Source organism: Anser cygnoides, chromosome 1 (genome assembly GCF_040182565.1).
Source record: "Anser cygnoides isolate HZ-2024a breed goose chromosome 1, Taihu_goose_T2T_genome, whole genome shotgun sequence".
In the NCBI taxonomy this organism is placed as follows: Eukaryota; Metazoa; Chordata; class Aves; order Anseriformes; family Anatidae; genus Anser; species Anser cygnoides.
In genome coordinates this window covers 153,665,138-153,686,070 of record NC_089873.1, presented here as the reverse complement: position 1 = coordinate 153,686,070, position 20,933 = coordinate 153,665,138, and the positions used below count along the sequence as shown (strand labels likewise).

Below are 20,933 nucleotides of genomic sequence, written 5' to 3'. Positions count from 1 at the left end.
GTGGATTGAGAGTTGAATTGTAGCTGCTTCAGAACAGAGCTTCCCAATCCCAGTTTTAGCTAAGTATCTCATTTATGAACTTTTCCCTGGTGCTAAGTATCAGTGGGAACAGCATGATCCCCAACCAAGATGAGTAACTTTGGTGCTACTTGGAGGCATGGCGTTTCCCCCAGTCTGCTGGAGGCCCTGAATGCAATGCAAGTGGTGGCCCAAACAGCGGCTGCCTCAGCACTGTCTGTGCTTTGCCTCCCACTGTCTCCAATGGCAGACAACCCTTGTAGGCTGCTCCAAAAGCTTTCTTTCAGTTTTATGCTTCCACATCTTGTTCTTGCTTTGCATTTTAGGCACTTCTCGGGTAGAAGTTTAGGTGACTAAGGCTCCCTGCCTTTCCCAGCTTGATGACAGCTGAACTTCTCATAGGACCTGAAGGTTTGGATCGGTGTTGGATGAAATCCAGCCAGCAGTGTGACAGTGACACACTCAGCACACAGGGCAGAGCACATTTGGTCTTCCAGAACTTGAATGTGGAAGAAGCCCTGTTCCGTTTGGGATGGCGCCTTGAATCAGCGAGCAATAGGGTGTCCTAACTTCCCTGCATTTTATACACTGATAGTATGCATTTTATACACTGGTAATAGCAGCAAACAGATCGATGGTTGCTGACTTGACAGAGAATATGAGAAAACATTTTGGAGCATATCTGGGAGCTGGGGTTCAGCCTCTTCTCGCAGGTAACTAGTGATAGGACTAGAGGGAATGGCCTCAAGTTGCGCCAGGGGAGGTTCAGGTTGGAAATGAGGAGACATTTCTTCTCAGAAAGAGCAGTCAGGCATTGGGACGGGTTGTCCAGGGAGGTGGTGGCGTCACCGTCCCTGGGGGTGTTCAAGGAGAGGTTGGACGTGGTGCTTGGGGACATGGCTTAGTGGGTGACATTGGTGGGGGGGGATGGTTGGATCAGGCGATCTTGGAGGTCTCTTCCAGCCTTAATGATTCTGTGATTCTATGACCTATGAAACATCCAACATATAAATGCTGCAAACATTGTGCTAGAATATCCGTGCTTATGGTCCACCAGCCAAAAGCTGTGATTATTTTAAGTAACTGGTTTGGTTTGGTTTGGTTTGGTTTTAGTCACAGGACAAACCAGAGCCCGGCGCAAGGCTCCGTGCCGGTACCAGCGCTGCAGGGCGGGGCCTTGCCCAGGTGCGGGCCAATCGAGCAGCGCAGAGCCGCGCGCCTGGACGGCGATGGGGCAGAGGGGCTGTCACTCACCCAGAGTCCCGGGGGGGGGGGGCGGGATCAGTCAGGGGACTGCCTCGCGCGCGCATGCGCAGCTGGCGCCAGACAGCGTTCCCCTGAGGTGTGCGGCCGTTGGGCTGTGCGCGCCCGGCCGTTGGGCTGAGGTAGCGGCACGGGGCGGCGGCTGAGGGGACGGAGCTTCCCCCTTCTCTCCCCACCTCCGGCTCGGGCGCTTCTCCGGGGTTAGTGAGCCTCTGCCTGCAGCCCGGGGCCGCCGCCCCTGGGGGGCAATGAGCGGGCACGCAGAGGTATGGCCGGCCTCCTTCCTCCTCATCTTCCTTCGCTCCGGCGCCGGGAAGTCCTCGGCCGGCGGCGGTGGGTCTGGTTTGTGGCCCTTTGAAAGGAGGGGAGAAAGCTTTGCCAGCGGTTGAGCTGTCTGTAGTGCAAGAGCTGTGAGGGCGTGCAGCAGTTTGGGGATTTGTCGTCGTTTTTTCAAGATGCCATCCCTTAACCACACGGTGTTGGCTTGAGAAGAAACTCAGAGCAATTCCTGGCAAGATTTGGTTCATAATTTTAAGTTCAGCAGATATTTACAGGAGAGAAAGTATTTCAGACAACACTGTGTTTGCTACATGGCATCTTTGCATTCATGCAAGCATTGGAAAACGCTTTTACACTTGCACTGGAGTCCAAAATTTTATTTATTTTTACTTATTGCTGACTTCGAAGGAAACCAAAAAAGTTGTTAGCTGTCCTCTGTAGTAGGCCAGCTAAGCACTTGTAAGGTCTAGTTTCAGCTCTGTAGGCACAGCCTTACCGTGTATTGGTGGAAAAGTCACCTAGTCTGCATGTGCCTGAGTTCCCCATGGGGGCGGTGGCATCTTCATACTCCAAGGAGGCAATGTAATTTCATTAGGAAGGTTGCAGAGTGCTCATTGTGATTTAACAGCTGTGGCTGAAGGCATAGCAACAACCTATTTTGGTTTATGTTCCTATTTTACATGTAGAAATTGAAGGCTGTACAGTCCATGGCAACTGCATTTCCCTTCTTAAGAGCCTCCTAAGCTCTGAGATCTGTGCTGCTACCTCTGCCTTTGTAGGTGAAATTTGAAGTGTGGGTGGTGACCAGTCAAATTCTGCCTGACTCAGCATGTTCCTTGAGATGTGGTGGTGTGGAACAGACCTTCTCTCCCAGCCCTGGGTTGTTTTCCTTTGCTTTCAAGAGCTTGAGCATATATGGTGGCACACACACACTCCAGACTCCTTTTATTCAGCTCAACATCAGCTGCCCTCGTGTCTCATTCAGCTTGTGCAAGTGTCTGTCATGACTGGGGGCCTTCTGCCAATGCGATGCTGATTTTGTCTTGCGTCTGTGCTGTTTCTCCTGTTCCTGGGGAAAATTCAATAGGTATGCCACCACTCTGGTGAACGGTTACTGACATGTAATTTGGAAACACTTGCTGGGATGTGTCTTCGTGTTTTGTACTAATGTGGATTTGGCTGCTAGTCAAGGTGTAGTGTAAGTGCCTAGGTTCATCTTAGAACGTCGATTATAAAAATGTATTAAGTACTGTGATACTCATCACCAGTTATTACTGAATACTTAATGAAAAAAATCACTCCTGTGTTATTTTCTTATAGTTGCCTGTAATATGTAAAACTAGTGTATTCAAAACTATTTTTCATAATACTCTTTCAGCCTTTTCCCTGTGTAATCATGTTTGTACATGGATACTACGTCTACAGGATTAAACAGTTGCTGCTGGGGCAGAGTTCTCTTAGCCCTATATATCTTTCAGTTAAACAGTTAATCTCGTTTATTTGTAGTTCTTCTTGTAGAAAAGTTAGCGTTTCTTATTGTGAAAGACTTAATATTCAAATATATTACAGCAGTTAGCTCTCAAATTAGGCATATAGAGAATGTAAGAAGCAGTTCACTTTGTGCCTTGAAGCATCATTTGAAGCTAGGGATGCTTCTTTTCTAATGGAGAAAATAAGGAGTGGTAAGGTAACTTGCTCATTACTGCATGGAAGATCTTTGAGCCAGAGGTAATTACTCACTTAGTACTCTTAAACAAACGGAATAGAATGGGACTTGTAATTTTTTTTTTCCTCATCATAATGTGCAGCCTGGAAAATTTTGTCGTATTATTGTTTTTTTTCTGTTTCATTTCTAGGTTCGAGTGAAAATACCTTTTGGGAACAAATACCTTGACGCCATCTTTTCTGTTCCACAGAAGAAGTTAAGATACGGAATGATTCTTACCCATGGAGCCGGAGGAGATATGAATTTCCCTCACTTAGTTTCTTTGGCAACCTATCTTGCATCCTATGGAATTCTGTGTCTGCGGTTTACTTGTAAAGGTCTTAACATTGCGTATAGGACTAAAGCTTACAAAGCAGTTGTGGTAAGAAGAGACCAAATTTTGCCAAAGCTTATATCCATGGATGTGCAGGATTTAACATATATATTTATCTTCTGTCTGCTTCTGGATTTCCTATATTACCAGCAGAGATCAGTCAAGCAGTAATGAGATTAGACATGATGGTTAGCTAAATGGAGTGGTGTCCATATGCAAAAAGAGCAGGAACAATTCTTCTATAGGCAATAGCTAGAACAGTTGCAGTAAATGGGTCGCTCTGAATTCAGGGAGAGAAAGAAAAGCTTGAGAAAAGGATTTGAAGAGAGCATGGATGTTCTGCCAGGAAATTTATAGCTGGGAAAAATGAAAGAATTCAGTTGGGGTGGAAATGAGAGGTCGGTGTTCTGGGAAGGCTTGGTGAGGAGAAGGGGAATAAGGGATATGTCTTTGGGAGGTGTTTTCAGAGGAAGGAAGCTGAGGTGGGAATTGTGCTGAATGTCAAATTTGGGGGCCAAGAGAACAAGACCTTAGGGAGAGTATAGGGGACTGGGATGCAGGAAGATCTGAGGCAAAAGAGATTGGGTGTAGTATAGGAGAGCCTTAGAGCATAGAAATAGGCTTTGATTTCAAAATCACTTTGTTATATGTTTGTGTTTGTATATTTCTGCTGCTACAGTATTTAAAATGTTCCTCTATACCTAGATTTTGTTAAAATGAACAATGTTTTGCTATGGTAATGTCCGCTTAGTCTCTTTTTGTTCTGGAATGCACAGGAAGGAATGGAAATGGAAAAGGTAGCTTGAGCACTTTGCATCAGGCCGAGGTCTTAAGGAATTCATATGCACGATACTGTGGTTTTATTATATGCATGTTACTTTTAAGTCAGGCTTTGGTAGCTTCAACGTGGGTCTGTTTTCCATTCTTTTCTGAAGAAACACAGTGTTGTCAGTGAGCTTACATTAATGTGCTGCTGTGTAAAGGTGATTTAAAGGCCTATATTAAGATAGCATCTAATTAGTTACCTCCTAAAACTGAAGAAGTTGTTGCTTAATTTTATCTGTTCTGTCAGACATAACTGGCTGTGTCTTAAAGTTTTTTTGTTGGAAATACGTGACCTCAAATCTCAGTGAAGGATATTTGTACTAACTTAGTATTTTGATGGGCTGAGTGTGTGCGTGGTCTGTTACTATAACTAAGTTGATACACAGTAATCACTTAACATTTTAATAAATTGATGGTGTGTCTGAAATTTTAGATGTGCTGAGAACTAATGTGAAATTGTTTCTTTATTACATTTTTGCTGCAAAATATGATGAGCTGATTTGTGTGGGGAAAAAAACAACTCTTATATGTGGTCTTTGTTTAATCTGCAGTGCTGTAAGAGCTTCCCATTTTTGTGATTAGCAGACAAAAAAAAAATCCTCAGCCTCTCAGCTGTCTCAATTCTGACTTGCAGTGTTTCTCTCTTTTCTTATTTCTTTAGGAATACTTAAAGTTTTCTGGTGATTATAAACTTTCAGGTGTCTTCCTTGCAGGTACTGTTTTTATTATTTATAGTTTTCTCTCTTATTCTGGCTATAATGATAACAATCTGTAATTGCTCCATTTTTTGAAGTCTGTCCTGCTTTGGTAAGAAGTGAAAGACTGGATGTGGATGACAGGTTTCAGTTGGTGGTACACACTAAAAGCTCACTGTCCTGTGTGGAAACAAGCTGAAAAAATCACACTGGTCATTACTGCTTCGTGAGAGCATTTCAGCTATAGGCTAGGAGGGTCTTCTTTCCAGAGTGTTGAATGGTCTCTAATCTTCATAAATTGACTAGAAGCCCACGGATTGTAATGAGAACGTGGGTGCCAAGCTCATTTACAGATCTGCATTTGGGTGTCCCAACCCGGAGCTGAATCCTACAAGCTGTGTAGCTGGGGGATGAACCAGGTGGGCGTATAGCTCAGCTCTGCTTCTTGGATCGCAAGTCAGAATAACTAGCCTGGCATGTTCACAGAATTATTTTGGAAGCATCTGGATCTATTCGTTGTCCTCTTGGTGCTGTAGATCTTTTAGAAGGATGAAGGAAAGAGCAATAGACCATGTTTTGGGTCTGACTTTGGGAGAAATTGCTTGGCTTGTGACAGGGCACAAGTTCTGTGATAGTCCTTTTGTACTTTTTAACTAAAAGTCTTGAATTCTGGTTTCTGGCAAACAGCCATTTTGCCTAAGCAGGTTTTGGTACATAAGCCTAGTGGCAGATAGAAAATCAATTACATTGTGTGAAAAGGGAAATGGATGGGGGTAACTAAGAACAACTTGATACTGGAAACTTAAAATGTTGTCCGACTAAGCGAAACCAGATCTGCCCTGAGGCAAGTTAATCCCCCTGGAATCAACTACTTCTAACACTCAATTATAGAGCATTGACAGCTCATATGCTGCTTCTTTGAGGAGGCGTTTTGATATCCCCTCACTGTTACTAACCAACCTCATGCTGCATGTTGACTCTATTTTTATTTTTTTCCCCTTCTACTTTTAAGCTGAAATTTGACAAGTACATAAACACTTGCTGGATTTGTTTGGGGAGCAAGGAGCTTAAAATGTAGTTTTTTACTATGAGCAGATTAAGGCTGCATGAAAGAACAGATACAAGTTAATTGCGTTGTTTCAAATTCTAAAGGTCTGTTTGGAATTGCAGGGATCTGTAGTGCAGGACCTGTCCTCTCTCCCCCTCCCTCAACCCCCCCAATAGGATGAGCTCTTGGTCCTTCCAGTATTGCAAACGATCCTTGTCAGTTTCTCTTTTTTCTTTTTTTAACTGGGTATTTTGAAACATACTATAACCATACAATTATCTTAGCAGAAAAATGTTAAAATTGTAATTCATAATTTTCATGGAGTGGATAAGTAAAAGTATACCTAGCATTTTGTACTACTTGTACCCTTAAAAACAAGCCATATGAACGTATTTAGGAGTTGAGCACGCTAAGAATGCAGGTGAGGTGATTGTGGATATACTTTTTTCCTTTATTTTAACATGGGAGAAAGGCCGTTCCATGGGCTCACGAGCTGCTGCCTCTGTGATACGTCAGCTCAGCCAGGATGATGACGATGATGGCTTCATTCAAGGTCTAGTGTGTTTATCTTACCCGCTGCATCGACCAAAACTGCAGTCCAAGCTCCGGGATGAAGATTTATTATTTATCAGGTGTCCGGTACTGTTTGTCTCAGGATCAGCAGATGAAATGTGTGAAAAAGTGAGTATCTTCGTAAATCCTTCTTTCAAAGGGCAGCATGGAGGAGTAGGAATGAGTCTGAGTGGTGTTTGTACCGGTATCCACAGCAGTGACTTTGATTAACAGCCTTCTCTAAATATGAATGTAAATATAAATATGAGTATAAAACTTCTGAAGGAAGACTTGGGTAGGAAACTTCATCAGATTTAGGGAAACCTGAGTTGATTTCTTTTGCTTTTTCACATGCCTGGATCCTGTTTGATCATCTGCTTTAGGAAACTCGTCTTTTGGCAAATAAATAATCCAGATTTTAATGTATTTTTTTCTCTTTTTTTGATAGGATACATTTTACAAATTAAGTGGCATGTAGAAGGAGCAAGTTATTTGCTGTTCTGTTTTCACCAGCTCAAGTTATAAAACCTAAGCACTGCTATGCTACTAGTCCTCATTTGTCAAATTTTCATGACATTCTTCTAGCAAAGCAGTTCTACCCAGAAGTTAAACTTTTGTGATAGCAGCATTTTTGTTGACATGAAGAACAGGTGTGCAGTGATCAGAATACAATGTTTTTCTACTTTGTTTTCTTGCAAAGCAGTTATCTGTTGTTCTTGAACAGTTTGGCTTCAGTTTGGGATGGTACGCAATTAAAATTTTCCATGCTTGGACAGTTTCTAAGGAGTCAGAACACTTTCATGAGGAGTTGTCGCTGAAATTAGTGTGGTTAGCAACCAGCAAATACTTGGAGTGCCCTCCTAATGGGGGAAAATCTTTAAGCCCTTCTGAGCTGGTTCCATTTCTGAGACAGCTGAACAGAGAGCTAGTCTCTGGGGGGTTGTGCTGATACTCGAGCACTGTAAACACACCTGAGTTAAGTTCTGCCATTTCATTGCTGTACCCCCCTCTGGCAATAGGAGCACGTTCCGTCTTTGTGTGGGGAAGGAGCCTTCACAAGGTTGTGAAGTTCTACATTTCTACTGTCAGTGTTTGAGTGAGTGACTGACCATAAAGGCTAGCCTTTAAGCAAATCCTATTACTGAATATAGAATCATCACATCTTTTCTGTCACTGTCTTTTTAATATAAGTGCCGATCCATTTTGTTTTTAAAAGCTTCCTATTATGTGTCGCATAGGCAAAGTGAGAGTGTGTGTTCTACAACTTGTAGTAGCTAATTCTCTAACTTTCATACTCTTATTTTCTCCGTAGCAATTGTTAGAAGGTGTGGCAAGCAAAATGAAAGCCCCTAAAAAAATCCATTGGATTGATAAAGCAAACCATGGGATGGCTGTTAAAGGACGAGCAGAAGATGATGTCATGGAAGAAATAAACACACAAGTTTTTTCCTGGCTTAGAGAGAACATCGAAGTGGAGCACAAGTGACTTGCAGTGGTTAAGTGTAGTATCTTCAATCAGGTTTTTCCTAAATGCAATAAATCAGTTTGAGACATGCGTTTTTGAAAACAAGTATTTTAGAAGTCTAAGGGTAAATGTAAATAAAACTTTTTTTTTTATGAATGGAAAAAAATATGCAATATAATAAGAAACATTTGAAAAGAAAGATGGGAAACATCAAATATTCAGTGTCTGGACAGCATTGTTTTTAGTATTTCTATGCAAAAACTATATGCGATACTTAATGCTCTGCATTACCAAGTAAATGGTTTTTGACTTTTTTTTTCAGTATATTACTTCAAATATTATTTGGACACCAAATCTTCAGATGCATTTTTATTTCTGAGTCTGTTACTGATGCTATCCTTGTTTGAACTTAAAACCTACTGATCTGTAGAATTCTGTGCGCATATCCCCCAAGGCTGGACAGTGAGGGTTTTACTGCTGGTACCTTGGTGCCCTATTGGGGCATTCTGCTGTGCTGCATGAACTGTGATGGAAGTAGATTGGATAAGATTGGACCAGATGACCTTGAAGGTCTCCGCCAACCTTAATAATTCTATGATTCTAAATACTTCATAGGTGCCTGCAGGTGTTGTCTTCCCCATTATGGACTGTTTGACCTGTGAGTATAACTAGGTTGTAGCAAAGGGCTAACTGCCTTCAGCCTATGATCAGCACGTGTCGGCTGAGTGATGACCTGAGTTGAAATGGCCGGCTGGTCCTGAGACAAACACCTTGATGTTGTCTTCTGAGACACTGGGATCATCTCTGCTGCCAAGAGTTCCCTACAGCTTCCTCTGGTTGTTCTGCATCGTTATGGCTTGCAGCTCGCTGCTGCAGCGCAATCAGTTCCCCGTTCTAGTCTGGAGGTGGTTCTTGGGAGTGACTGATGTGTGTGGCAGCGCAGAGCTGCTTACATGCACTGAGTCAGCTGTGGTGAGCTCAGAGGATTTCTCTGAGGATTTGGTCAGGTGATTGCATCTGCTAGCTTTGTTTTGGTGCTGTAGTGTAAAAGGTCAGGTGATTACTGTAAAAAAAAAAAATTATGAGTAGGTTATTGCAGTTAAATTATACTGCTTTTCAAGTGATCGAACAAACTATTCTTTAGGCTTGCTTTTACCATAGCAAAAATAATCAATAGGCAGATGAAAGTTATAAATCAGATATAATATTCTGTCTTTTCATACAAGGTGCCTCAAGAGTGTTTATCACTTATCAGTAATGTTGTTTAATAAGCATGGGATGCATCTAGATGCTCACAGCCAATTTCAAAAGGCATGTAAAGAAAATAGCCACACAGACTTTAAGTTGACTGTTTTACAGAGAAAATAAATCCTCACTTTTGACTGGGGAGGTGTGTTCAGACTTTAGAATGTGATGAATTTAGACTCAACTTTACGTCCACCGGTGTAGCATTTTGTGATGATGTTGATATGTTCAGAAAGTAGCAGCTGAGTTACTTAATACCAGTGGAAAATAGGTATTTTAAGAGCAGAATCAAATTGTAAAAGAATGATTGCTTTATTTTCAATAGTCACTGCTCAGTGCCACTTTATTTTTTTTAATATTTCTGAAGGGACTGAGTTTCACAGACAAAGCATCTGTGAAAAATCAGTTTTTATCTAAGATAAGTGTCCAATAGAGTTGTATTTTTCCTTCAGGTTAAAGAATACAAACCCCACATCATTGTCTTTGAGAATATTGACTGTCTCAGAAGGAACAAAATTATGGTCTGAGAATGATTGCTTTTGACAGGCATGCCGGGGAGCAGGTTTATAATTCTTATCTGGCCGTTTTTGCAGAACATGCTAGACTCAGTATCCCAAGCATCTTGTGTGCGTAAGAAGTATCTGCATTTGAGAAGTATCTCAGGACAGTAACAAATAACTGATATAAACATGTTTTTTATTTTAAAAAAAGTTATAAAATGTGTGTTGAACAAGGCTCTGTGACTGCTCCATGATAAAAAGGAAAACAGGCGATGGTTGGTTGTCTTCCATGTGTAGATCATGATAAACTTCAAAATAACCGTTTAATTCAAGGTTTCCTTCTGTCCCGAAGAAGTGATTCTGAATGTAGGTAAATATTCAAAAAAATGATTTTATTTCTTTCTGTCAAAGTTCATCTTTGGTCTGTAATCGAGAAAGAAGAAACATTTTTCAGTTAATTGGAAACTCAATTTTCAATAGTCTAGTCCTGCACACACACTAAGAAATGATTTTAAGCCACTAGTAGTCTGGTGACAGAACATGTGGTGTTGAGCAATGGTTGTTCCAATTTGGTTGAGTACAAACTGCAGACATTCAGCACGTTACATGTAACACCGTATATATTGTACCTTTTTTCTATGGCAAGTACACGGAAAGAGGTCATCATCAGGCTGCTGCACTTTCTCCATGCCATCTCTGATTTTTGGCTCGCTCACTTGCAAACTGGCATATTCCTTGTTTTAAAAAAGGAAGGTGGTGTTAATTCATAAACTCGTTATGTTGTAAATACTGCAACAGCTCAGCTGAATAATTCTGTAAGAACTCTGGGGCTATACAGTCTGCTACTCCATCCATGCTGTGCCACAGAAAGGGTAAGCAGATACCCAACTGTTGACAGGAGCCCCTTCGGGTGCCTCACTGGAGTTTCGATATCTTGGTGCTAATGCAGAGATATTTTCAGCTGTGGTTCACAGGGTGTGTGTCTGATGGGGAGTTCTTTGATCATTGTAAGCAACGTATTCTTGCAGATTAAGTTAAGATCTATGGGATCTGATCACTTCTCTCAAACCGCCCTCAGAGTCTTAAGGGGTTTCACAGGAAACAACAGCATGTGGTGTTTATAAACCAACTGAATTTCCTAATTGCTGCCACTTGCTTTCCAGCTTCAAGTGCTGGATTGGCCAATTTCCAGCAGCTGTGTTGCCCTGAATTCTCTCTATGGGATTTCTGTTTCTGTGGGAGTAGAAGTTAAAAATACACTAACCTTGAAAAGTTTGAAGTAGTAACAAAAAATGTGATCTCCCATGAGATTGTTTCTTGCAAATTCTTGTCCAGATTTTGCAATATTTTTGGCCTGTCAAAGAAAAAAAGGTTTTTTTTTTTTTAACTCTCTAAAAATGGTAGCTATTTCAGGATGCTACTATTGATTCTAGAGTGTTGATAGTTTAGGATAATTCATCATTTATTTTTATCTAGTGTTTACATGCCCCCACACTGAATTGTCCATAAAACAGTAACATAAATCTCTTACTGATACATGGAAGGGATTAGGAATTTAAGCATTACTAATTGTAAAAGTAAGGCATTCTTATGAAAACAGTCTCCAAAATTCCTATTAATTTCCAAGCAAAGGGCAGCATTATGTACTCGTAAAAACTGCTTCTGTTTATGAAGTTGATGATGCTCATTCTGAAGTCTTTCCAGAAGGAAACAACAGATTTTATTTTAAAGAAACGTACTTTTTGCTCCCTTATTTTTCAAGAAACATTGCCAAATGTGTATTTACCTCTTCATCGTGCTCTTTGGCCCACTGTATTTTTTCTAGTAGATCGCTCAGGTCACTTTTAAATGGAATATAGTGTTTCCACGGCTGCAGCTCATTATAAAAATGCTCATAGTAGATGGAGTCTTGCTTTAGCACGACGCTGTTTCCTGCTAGTAGATAAGGCAATCTATATGCTGCCACTGTGCCATCAATGTTAATTTGATATTTATACTGGGGAAGAAAACGACCAGAGGTTATTAACAAACAAGACCCAAGTAGCCTGGTTAGCTCGTGTTATTCTGAGGGCACCGGTATTACTGACTTGCCGATACTGAGAAATGTCGGATTGGCTAGGCAAGCATCAATTTTTAAGTAGCTTTTGTTATTTAGTTTGGAATTCATCACAGTGCAGGGTACACAGATGCCCTCTTCATCAATTAAGTTCTCTGGAAATTCTTAGACGCTCATCCTGGGATGTGAGGGTTGATGTGCCACTTCATCCACTGATTTCCCACTATGTTAGTTATGTTAGTAGTCCTGATCACTGAACCAGGAAAAAGAAATAAAAAGGAACTTGGAGTTACTAGATTACACCAGGTTCTGCAGAACCGTTAGATGTAAATCAGACATCATTATTCTCAATCTAAGAGCTACACAGCAGTTAGTCCCAGCGGAGAGAAGCCTACTCATGCTTGTCGTTGCTGTGCTGGAAAACCAAAATCACTTCATTATAAATAATATATACAAAGTTATTTGATAATGGAAAACACTGAGAACCTAGTTCCACAAAATATAAATGACTAGTGGCTTACCTTAAAAAAATCAAAAAACGAAATGTGCTTAACAATGGGGCCATAAAGGCTTTCATCGTGTTTAAAAAAAAAAAAGTTTGTGAAAGCAGCATCTATGATCTCCGGATATTTTCTACTGAGCTTTACAAGTTCAAGCCTCTCTTTGCGGCTGTCACGTCCTCTCCAGAACGCCGTGGTATTCTTGTCTTCCCACGATGGGCCAGTATTTGCTTGAACTGACATCATATCCAGACTAACCCTGCAGGAGAAGAAAGTGATTTAATTGTGATGCCCAGTGGATTTTTTTTTTTACATGTGATTTGGATTTATTTAAGTGCAGTTACTTGAAATAATTTACAGTACTAATAGGAAAATATCAAAGATGAAGGTGAGTCATGATTATACCCGTATACGTATTGTATCAGTATTTTTACAACGATAAAAAGAGATAGGGAATGTCAAATCCACAGACCTGTGGCAAGACAGCATTGTGTGTGGAAAGAGGATCTGTCAGTTGTCGTGTAAAAAGCAGCTAAAAGTGGGTATGGTTGCCATGGGTGATGCAGGGTAAAGGAATAATTGATAATGGTGATGAGGCAGCCATGAATAGTCCAAAGCAAGGTTGGAATGTAAGTGGCTTAACAGAGCATAATTTACTTCCTCAAAAACCTGCTATATTAAAGCAAGTAACTGTGGGTAAGAGGAGCAAATTTAGGAAACGTCTTGATAATAAAGGCTAGAAACGTGAACGTAATGCAGTGAAATGATATATGGGTTCGAAATGAGTAATGAAGATATCTTAGAAGCTGAATTTGTGGTGTTCCCAGATAGCAGCAGGGCTGTTACCAAGGCCAGGTACCAGTAATCAAAGTGGGAGATGGTAGCTCCTCAGCTGAGCACTCTGGCTCCAAAGGCCTTTAAATGTTCTAGGAAACTCAGGAAGAGAGAGTCCTGGCCAGCTGTCAACACGTTCATTGGGATGAAGCAAAGCACAAACAAAACACCTACCCTCGTAGCATTCACTCCCATGTGCTGTTTTCAGTGACCTGACTGCACTTAGATAAATTTTGATTTTTTAAATAAAACAGTGGAGTATGTTTTCATACATGTAACATAGATGTTACAGGATGTACAAATCGGTTCATGCTAAAATACCAATTACATAATTACTGCCTACCTATAGTGTGCCAATGTCTCAATGAATAAATAAAAGTTAATGTACTGATAACATAAGTACCTTTTTGGAAGAACACTTACTATGAACTTTGTGAAAAAAATAAGAGATCTCTTACCGTCCCATAGTCTCCAGAACCGAGTCTGTTAAGTCATATGTTGGCATGACGATGTCTTTTGACTCACTGGACCCACACCATGAGAAGATAGGGTGCAGGTTCTGTGGAGGTTTCTTCTTCTCCAGAGGCCAGTCCCCCAAGTTAACAAAGAATTCTACATCTGGCATTTTCACCTGAACAGAAGCAAAGGAGGCACAAATGCATTTCAATATGAAGCAGCATTCTTTTGGTGGAAACTTGCAATTTGAGAAAATGTCACTAAGAGAAAAAAAAAAATAGCCTGTTCTGTAGTAATACTCGATGTACCTGTAATACATAAAGTTAGAAACATGTTAAAAATACTCTTACTCTGTAAGATTATTTATTTATTTATAAGAATGTCACAAAATCACCTAGGAGGTCTCGCTCCCAGCTTATTATACTTTAGATGATTGGCCATACAGTCCTTGTTCCAGGCTAGCACTGGGCCCTAAGTAAGCAACTATCTAATTCCAAGGTAAGTTGGACCACCTTGTTGACTGTATGGAAAATTACCTTCTCTGAAGAAAGTACACTTCTGAATATGTTAATAGTTCTCAAAATATGCATATACATGTAAAAATATTTAAAGCCTATTGCTGAGTCCCCACCATATATAAGCATTTCTCCTCTCAAACCCCCTTACTCTTCAAATCTGAATGGTTGGTCAGGATTCTTCTGTGGCCCAAAGAGATTTTCATTAAGTTTCTAATTTAATTTATGGACAAAGATAGACATTAATCATTTGCTGAAAATCAAAACACTCTCCTAAACGGTTGAAGTTATTTTTCTCTAACCTGATGATTTAGGAAAACTTTTGGCAGAGACATCCAGATATTCTAAAGAGACCCAGAGCAGCACTTTTTGTTTTCAGTATACACACTGACAGAAAAGGTTTCATTGTGTCACTTTTCAAAGGGGGTTCGGCTACACCTTCTGATCTTCAGCACTTAACATTATTAGTAGAGTGCCATCTAATGGTTATAATGGACATAGGAAAGCTATACAGTGTATTTTATCTACATCTGCAGTGACAGCCAACCCAACAGATCTATTGTCTCTCATTTACACTATCTAACAGAAATTCCTGTGAGGATTCTTAATGAGGATGAGGCTAATTGTGTTTTCTAAAACTGCAAACGGATTCTGCCTTTGTAACTAGCAGATCTAACACTTAATCTAAATCCCTCTGATAGAATTTATTCCGTTATTTCTTGTCCAGTGCTGCTGAGAGAGAAAGGCTTACTTCCAACTTCCATAGAGCAACCTTTAATATAACTATAGCTACATTTATGTCTTCCCTTAGACTCTGTTACATGAAATAACCCCCACTTATATGACTGTATGCCTGGCCCCTCTTACCATTTTCCCATATAATGTCAATAATTGAACAATCCTTTTTGAAGCATGATGCCCAAAGCTAGACACAGTAGCATAACTGAGCCATTACTGATCCTGGGTATAGTGGAAAAGTTACTTCACTTTTCTTTCATGTGTTTATTCTGTTAATGCATTTTTTTTTTCCAACAGCATGCCACCATTGACTCATTTTAAATTTGTGATGCTATAAGTTTTGTCTTTTTACAGTAAAAAATAGATATTGCCTAATTTGGATATCTTAGTATCTCTGCTGCTACTCTCTTTACATAATAATCACACTTCTGTGTGCTGAAACTTCAGCTCTGCTATATTCTGTCACTATGTGCATAATGTCTTTTTTTTTTTTTTCCAGCGGTCCCCTAGAAGTCTGTGCAGTGCTTTTTGCTTGTACATCCAGACAGTTCCCTCAAAAGCCACCTGTTGGGCTTCTGGTGCTTTCTCAATCCTTTGCATCTTGTTTTCAACATACGGAATTTAATAAAGAAAGATATAAATTCCCCATTTTTTTTCAGCAGAGACAGAATTGCCTATTAGTTGCTACAGGATGATTTATTTAGCCTTCAGAAAAAAAATAATAATAAAACACACTCTGTCCAACTCTATCAAGCTCTCCTGCAAAGGCCTGGTAAACAGTGACACTCCATACACACATCAGATAGCATTCCAGAACATCCCAACTTTGAACAAGAAAAATCCACCTCGTCTTTCCATTACGAATGAAAGAACAAGAACAGCTTTTTAACAGAAATAGCAACAAACACACTGAGGCATATTTGTTAAGTCCAGGCTTCTATAAATTAGGACATACAGAATAAATGAATACACGCATGTACTCACTTTTCTTGTCAAAGAAAGAAGTATAGCGTCCATGAAAATTCTGAAGCCAACGTGTTCCCCATACGTCTTTATATAAACCTGAAAATAACCCAAATAGTTTAGTGTTTAGTCTGGCGTTTCCATAACTGAGAATGGCTGGCACAATTTCAAGTTTTTTAATAACTCAGTAACTAGTCAAATTGTACGGCTTTTATCTATAGATTTATGAATCAGTTGGGAAGCTTTAGAAATCTCTCATTCATGATAGGAAAGGGGTGGGGGGAAACAAGCTTTGCTTGCATTTGTAGACATTTTAGATCTGTCTCATGGAAACAGAAATTGTTTGCCTCTTTCTATTGTGTTCCATTGTTCTCATTTCCATATGAAACTCTACTGAAGTCACTACAGTTTTATTGCAGAGAATTATTGCTCTGATCTCAGTGGAGCTAAGTGGTATTTTTTCACCTTGGCCTTAGGCACAATGTAGTTCCACTGATGCATGTCACAATTAGAAGATCGTGACACTCCACAGCAGTACTACTCAGAGAACAGAAAACTGAGCAAGCATTTAGGAGGCTGGATTCTGTTCCCAGCACTCATATTGATTGCTTGGAAAGTAATGTGCCTTCACTGTGCTGCAACTGCTTCAGTTGTAACATGGACGAAAAGCAGTTTACAAAGCAAGACAGATATTACTGAGCTCATACACAAACTGCAAAGTACTCAATTTCAAGGACAGAAGCCAGCCAAAGAAGTTTCTCAAAGAACAGACAACAACAAGCCTTTCAGCTGGAATAGCCAAGAGGCCAAATTCTGTCACCCGCTACCAAATCTCCATATGGACTTCAGATCAACCCATACTATACCTCGTTATCTTTGATGGTGTAATGACACAAACTCTGTCTTTGTCCAAACCTCTGTGGGATTTCTTTTGCAATCTTATCTGGATCAACAATGGGAAAATTTGCTAGGTCTCTTTGAATCTGTGGAATGACCTGAGGGCAGTTCATCTCTTCCAGCCATGCGCTGCTCTCCTCCTGAGGGCAGTCACAGTTTTCATGGTAAACCGGTCCTATGAGGAATGCAATCGTTATTATAATGAGTCACACTATCAAGCCACTGAGATCAGAAAAGAGGGTCAGGCACTGAGCATTCACTGTCTAGGGCCAAACCTCCAGCAACTCTAACCAGATAAGGGTTTTTTTGGTGGTGGTATTTTTTTTTTTTTTGAGTCCAATGGCATCATGCCAAGCTACATCAGCTTCTGTGCAAACTCTTTACATGTACTCGCTTGGCATTAGCTTCATAGCGCTTAACTCCTTTTTACTATATTGAATAGTACTGCGGGACACTTATAAATAGTCTGTAATGCCATGGGATTTGAAGGTCCTCAGCATTTCCAGATAAGTACTGAGGTCCTGCAGAATCCTACGCTACTCCCTGAAAACACTGTAGGATATGCTTTCTGACAAAAAGCCACGATATGAGTTTCGTGCACAGTGCTGCTTCTTACCTTTTAAAATATATGGAGACTTTGCAACATGTTTATCTCTGGTTTTGACTTCTATCTTCAGGCTTTTGTAGCTTGCATACATCCTGTATCTCACAATGAAGGAGCCATCTTTCCTGTCTAATACTTGCACACCAACCCGAGTGAACTGTTCATCAGGAGCAGTGATCTTCACCTGGAATGTGTTTTCACCCGGTGATGAAGTGAACCTACCCAGAGAATGGGAGCTGAGTTAAAAAGTAAACACAAAAAAGTTCTCTTCATTTTATCCATTCGTTTGAAATGTAACAGATTTCCAGTGACTTCACTAAGCCATGCTAGGTCCTTATGAACACATCCTAACGTTCACAAGGCAGGCATGACATTCCCAAATGTAATTTTGTCAGGTTACCTAAAATGTCTCATGCTCTTAAAGGCACGAGGTATCAAGGCATTTCAACCCATATATCCATGAACACACCTTGGAAATTACTCGGTGTCCTATATGTTGAACAGTGTTTTAGAGTCTTTGCTTCGACTATTTGGGAGCAGAGCACCTTTAAAAATCAAGTGGGGCTTTTGGTTATTTACACTTGGAGCTCCCAAGTGTAGTGATGGGGAGGTAGAGAGCATGCAAATAACTGGATGTTGGTGGATATATATATATATATAAACAACAACAACAACAACAAAACATAACAGGCTTCATCTGACAAGCTTAATAATAACGTTATTTTACATATATGGAAGCAAAATATTTCCAGTTTACTTTGTTTCCCAGGTACTACTTAGGACAGTGAAGAATGAAGTTAACCTTCTAATAATTTTTGCAGTCCTTAATCTTTATGGTAGCTCATACAGAGGAAAAAAAAAAAGTTATTACATATGCTTGTGTTTTGGTAGGGAAAAAATATTATAGTAGGATCATGTAATTCAATGTATACTTGTCCAGTCATACTTGAGAGCTGTCAGAAAATACAGGAAATATTTACTGCCCAAGATAAGCTGAACTGGCAACTGCCAGACGTGCATGTGCCACAGTACATCTAATCAACCTGGTTGGAGCACTGCAAGCACATCCTAACTAGTTGTAAGGTCAGGATTTCTTTCCTGTAGAAAACCGCAGAAGAGATGTTGAGAACCCTGTTGCACCCTAACACTGGGTTGAGATGTGGCTGAGGCATCTACCTGGACCTAGGAAGTGGGAAATGCTCCCTAACCCTGGAAAAATCACCACAGGATATGAATAATGGATAACATGGAGTCCATTCCTGTAAGGATACCTGAATAAAGCCACATAAACCTGCTTAGGGAAGAAATGAGAAGCCATGCTGATGACATCAAAAGCCATGAGTTTCTTGTAAAAATTAAGTTTACCTATTTAATTCCTACAAAATTTACCTAAAAGTCTACAGAGTACACCCTAAATGACTCTTTTGATCTGGTGCCTACCTGTTTGAAATGCTGATATTCCTGACAGCAGAAACAAGCAGGATGTTCAAACAGATATATTATAAATTAAATATAGTTACTGTTAAGTATTTGACAAAGCAGAAGAAATCATACGCTGTTGATTAGACCAATACATGCTTTACTGTTTGTCGTTTTTGGATTCTTCATTTTCTTCTCTCATCCCATTGCACGGAATTTGATACCTCTAAAGAGACTAACTGGCTTCTCCTAAGTGATGTACAAGAAAGCCACACAGGGAGCCTTCAGCACCAGCAATTTCCCTTTCTACAAGAAACTCCGAGTAAGTTGCTTGCTGAAAGGTGGAGGTAGTTCAGCAAATCCTAAAGAACCTGCCTAACTGGAGGCAAGCCCACACCCCCACGTCTGTTCTGGGGGGACAAACCCTGGCGAAGGGCAAGCAGAAAGCTCCGTTTCCCTCAGAGCAACTCACGTCGTCCTCCCTACCGGGAGCGGGGAGGCGGGCATCGCACGGAGACCAAGACCACCGCCTTTCACCGCCCCTCGCCCTGCGAAGTGCGGGAGGGGGCCGCCGCCGTCCTTACCTGCGGCCCTGCGCGTCCAGGGCCTGCACGTAGAAGTAGCGGGCGGGCAGGACGGCGGCCGCCCGCAGCCCGGGCCCCCACACGGCGCTGCGCTCCGCGCTCACCCGGCCCCCGCCGCCCGCCGCGCCGCCCGCCGCGGCGACCCCCAGCGCGAAGCCGAGCAGCCACAGGCTACGCATTGACGGCGCCTCCCCCCGCGGGGGGACACCGCCGGGCAGCCGCCGGAGGGACCGCCCGGCAAGGCGGCGGCGGCTCAGCCGCGACCGGGACAGAGCCGCCGGGACCTTCCTCGGCCCCTCACCGCGCCATCCCCGCAGCGACCGGGGCGAGCGGAGCGGAGCGGGCACCGGCGGCTGCCCGAGGGGCGGGCGGTGCCGCACTTCCCGCGGGCGCGGCGCTGCTGGGAGATGTAGTCCCCTCAGCCATGGCCGTTGGCGGCCGTTGGCGGCCGTTGGCGGCCGTTGGCGCGGCCGTTGGCGGCCGTTGGCGGCCGTTGGCGGCCGTTGGCGGCCGTTGGCGGCCGTTGGCGGCCGTTGGCGGCCGTTGGCGGCCGTTGGCGGCCGTTGGCGGCCGTTGGCGGCCGTTGGCCCAAAGCCCCTCAGTCCCCGAGACCACCTCAGTGGAAAGAAAGTCCGCAAAGCCGGCTTGGTCCATGTATTTTTTGTGTTTTTTTATGGAGCAGCCATGTCACGAGTCGAAGTCCCCTCAGTGCTTGGCGCCGTCTGTGTAACAGCGGTGTGAGAATTGAGTTTATGGTCAGGAAAATAAGTGTGTAAAATCCTCCCCACACAAAGTCCTGTGACTGAGGTCATGGTCCTGAATTTCTCCAGAAGCGTCGCCATTTGGGATGCCACCTTCATCGCCGCGATCCTGAGGGAGGCTCCGTGCCCACTATACAATCAGTCCCCCCTTCTGTACATTCGGGTCTTCACCCATAAAACAGTCCAAGTCCCCAGACCTAGTGAGCAGATAAAAAGGGTTAAAAGACACGAGGTTTACTGAAGCAGCTCACACCATAAATATGCTGCTACTATGCTTTGCTCCTACTAACCATCCAGTGTTTCCATATTTCAGTGTTCACTCCAGAAACTCTGGAATTTCTAGGTTATCAAGAAACAAGCAAGACAAGGTAATTTAAGTTGGACAAATGGCAATTATGCATCTATGTGTTTCTAGATATTTTTTTTTGACAATGTTTGCTTTTTGCTATAAAGTTCTGCTTTTCTGAATGATTATATATATATATAAATCTGTTTTGTTGTTGTTGTTTGTTTTTTAAAAGTGGGATGAAATCGTGAAAACTAGAGCGAATCACCTTTTCTGAATGGGGATATAACACACAGTGGAGGTGGAAAGAAGTCCAGATTGAAGAGTTGTTTTTGCAGCTCTGTGCAAATCCCAGAGCCCCTCTTGCACCAGAAACCTTCAGGATTGGCTT

At 41.8% G+C, this 20,933-nt stretch overlaps 2 protein-coding genes across 5 annotated transcripts; one reads left to right on the top strand and one right to left on the bottom strand.

The window, feature by feature from the left end:
- Positions 1-1,320: 1,320 nt before the first annotated feature.
- On the top strand, positions 1,321-11,927 carry TEX30 (testis expressed 30). Of its 3 annotated transcripts, XM_048072703.2 has the most exons (6): positions 1,321-1,547; positions 2,546-2,647; positions 3,417-3,647; positions 5,086-5,137; positions 6,640-6,848; positions 8,032-11,927. In XM_048072703.2, exons 3-6 carry the CDS (start codon positions 3,495-3,497, stop codon positions 8,203-8,205), a joined length of 588 nt encoding a protein of 195 aa, XP_047928660.2. In that variant the 5' UTR covers positions 1,321-1,547; positions 2,546-2,647; positions 3,417-3,494; the 3' UTR covers positions 8,206-11,927. The 3 variants fall into 3 exon arrangements, with proteins under 3 accessions (XP_047928660.2, XP_047928658.2, XP_047928661.2); XM_048072701.2 differs by lacking the exon at positions 2,546-2,647; XM_048072704.2 differs by lacking the exon at positions 2,546-2,647 and having other exon boundaries at positions 1,321-1,614.
- POGLUT2 (protein O-glucosyltransferase 2) lies at positions 10,109-20,153 on the bottom strand. Of its 2 annotated transcripts, none has more exons than XM_048072700.2 (10): positions 19,496-20,153; positions 17,505-17,710; positions 16,858-17,063; positions 16,013-16,090; positions 13,778-13,950; positions 12,507-12,744; positions 11,716-11,925; positions 11,194-11,283; positions 10,559-10,663; positions 10,109-10,352 (listed from the first exon to the last, which is right to left on the bottom strand). In XM_048072700.2, exons 1-10 carry the CDS (start codon positions 19,672-19,674, stop codon positions 10,335-10,337), a joined length of 1,503 nt encoding a protein of 500 aa, XP_047928657.1. In that variant the 5' UTR covers positions 19,675-20,153; the 3' UTR covers positions 10,109-10,334. The 2 variants fall into 2 exon arrangements, with proteins under 2 accessions (XP_047928657.1, XP_066842125.1); XM_066986024.1 differs by lacking the exon at positions 19,496-20,153 and adding an exon at positions 19,384-19,433.
- Between the last annotated feature and the right edge of the window lie 780 nt (positions 20,154-20,933).

What these genes read in the sequence shown, in the direction of transcription:
- POGLUT2 (XM_048072700.2), bottom strand. Translation starts at nt 19,674, where the DNA reads ATGCGTAGCCTGTGGCTGCTCGGCTTCGCGCTGGGGGTCGCCGCGGCG. An exon ending in GTTCTGGAGACTATGGGACG is followed by an intron (nt 12,745 to 13,777) that starts GTAAGAGATCTC and finishes CTTCTCCTGCAG; the next exon opens with GGTTAGTCTGGATATGATGT. An exon ending in CCAAAGAGCACGATGAAGAG is followed by an intron (nt 11,284 to 11,715) that starts GTAAATACACAT and finishes TTTCTTTGACAG; the next exon opens with GCCAAAAATATTGCAAAATC.
- TEX30 (XM_048072701.2), top strand. An exon ending in AAGCTTACAAAGCAGTTGTG is followed by an intron (nt 3,648 to 5,085) that starts GTAAGAAGAGAC and finishes TTATTTCTTTAG; the next exon opens with GAATACTTAAAGTTTTCTGG. An exon ending in CAGATGAAATGTGTGAAAAA is followed by an intron (nt 6,849 to 8,031) that starts GTGAGTATCTTC and finishes TTTTCTCCGTAG; the next exon opens with CAATTGTTAGAAGGTGTGGC.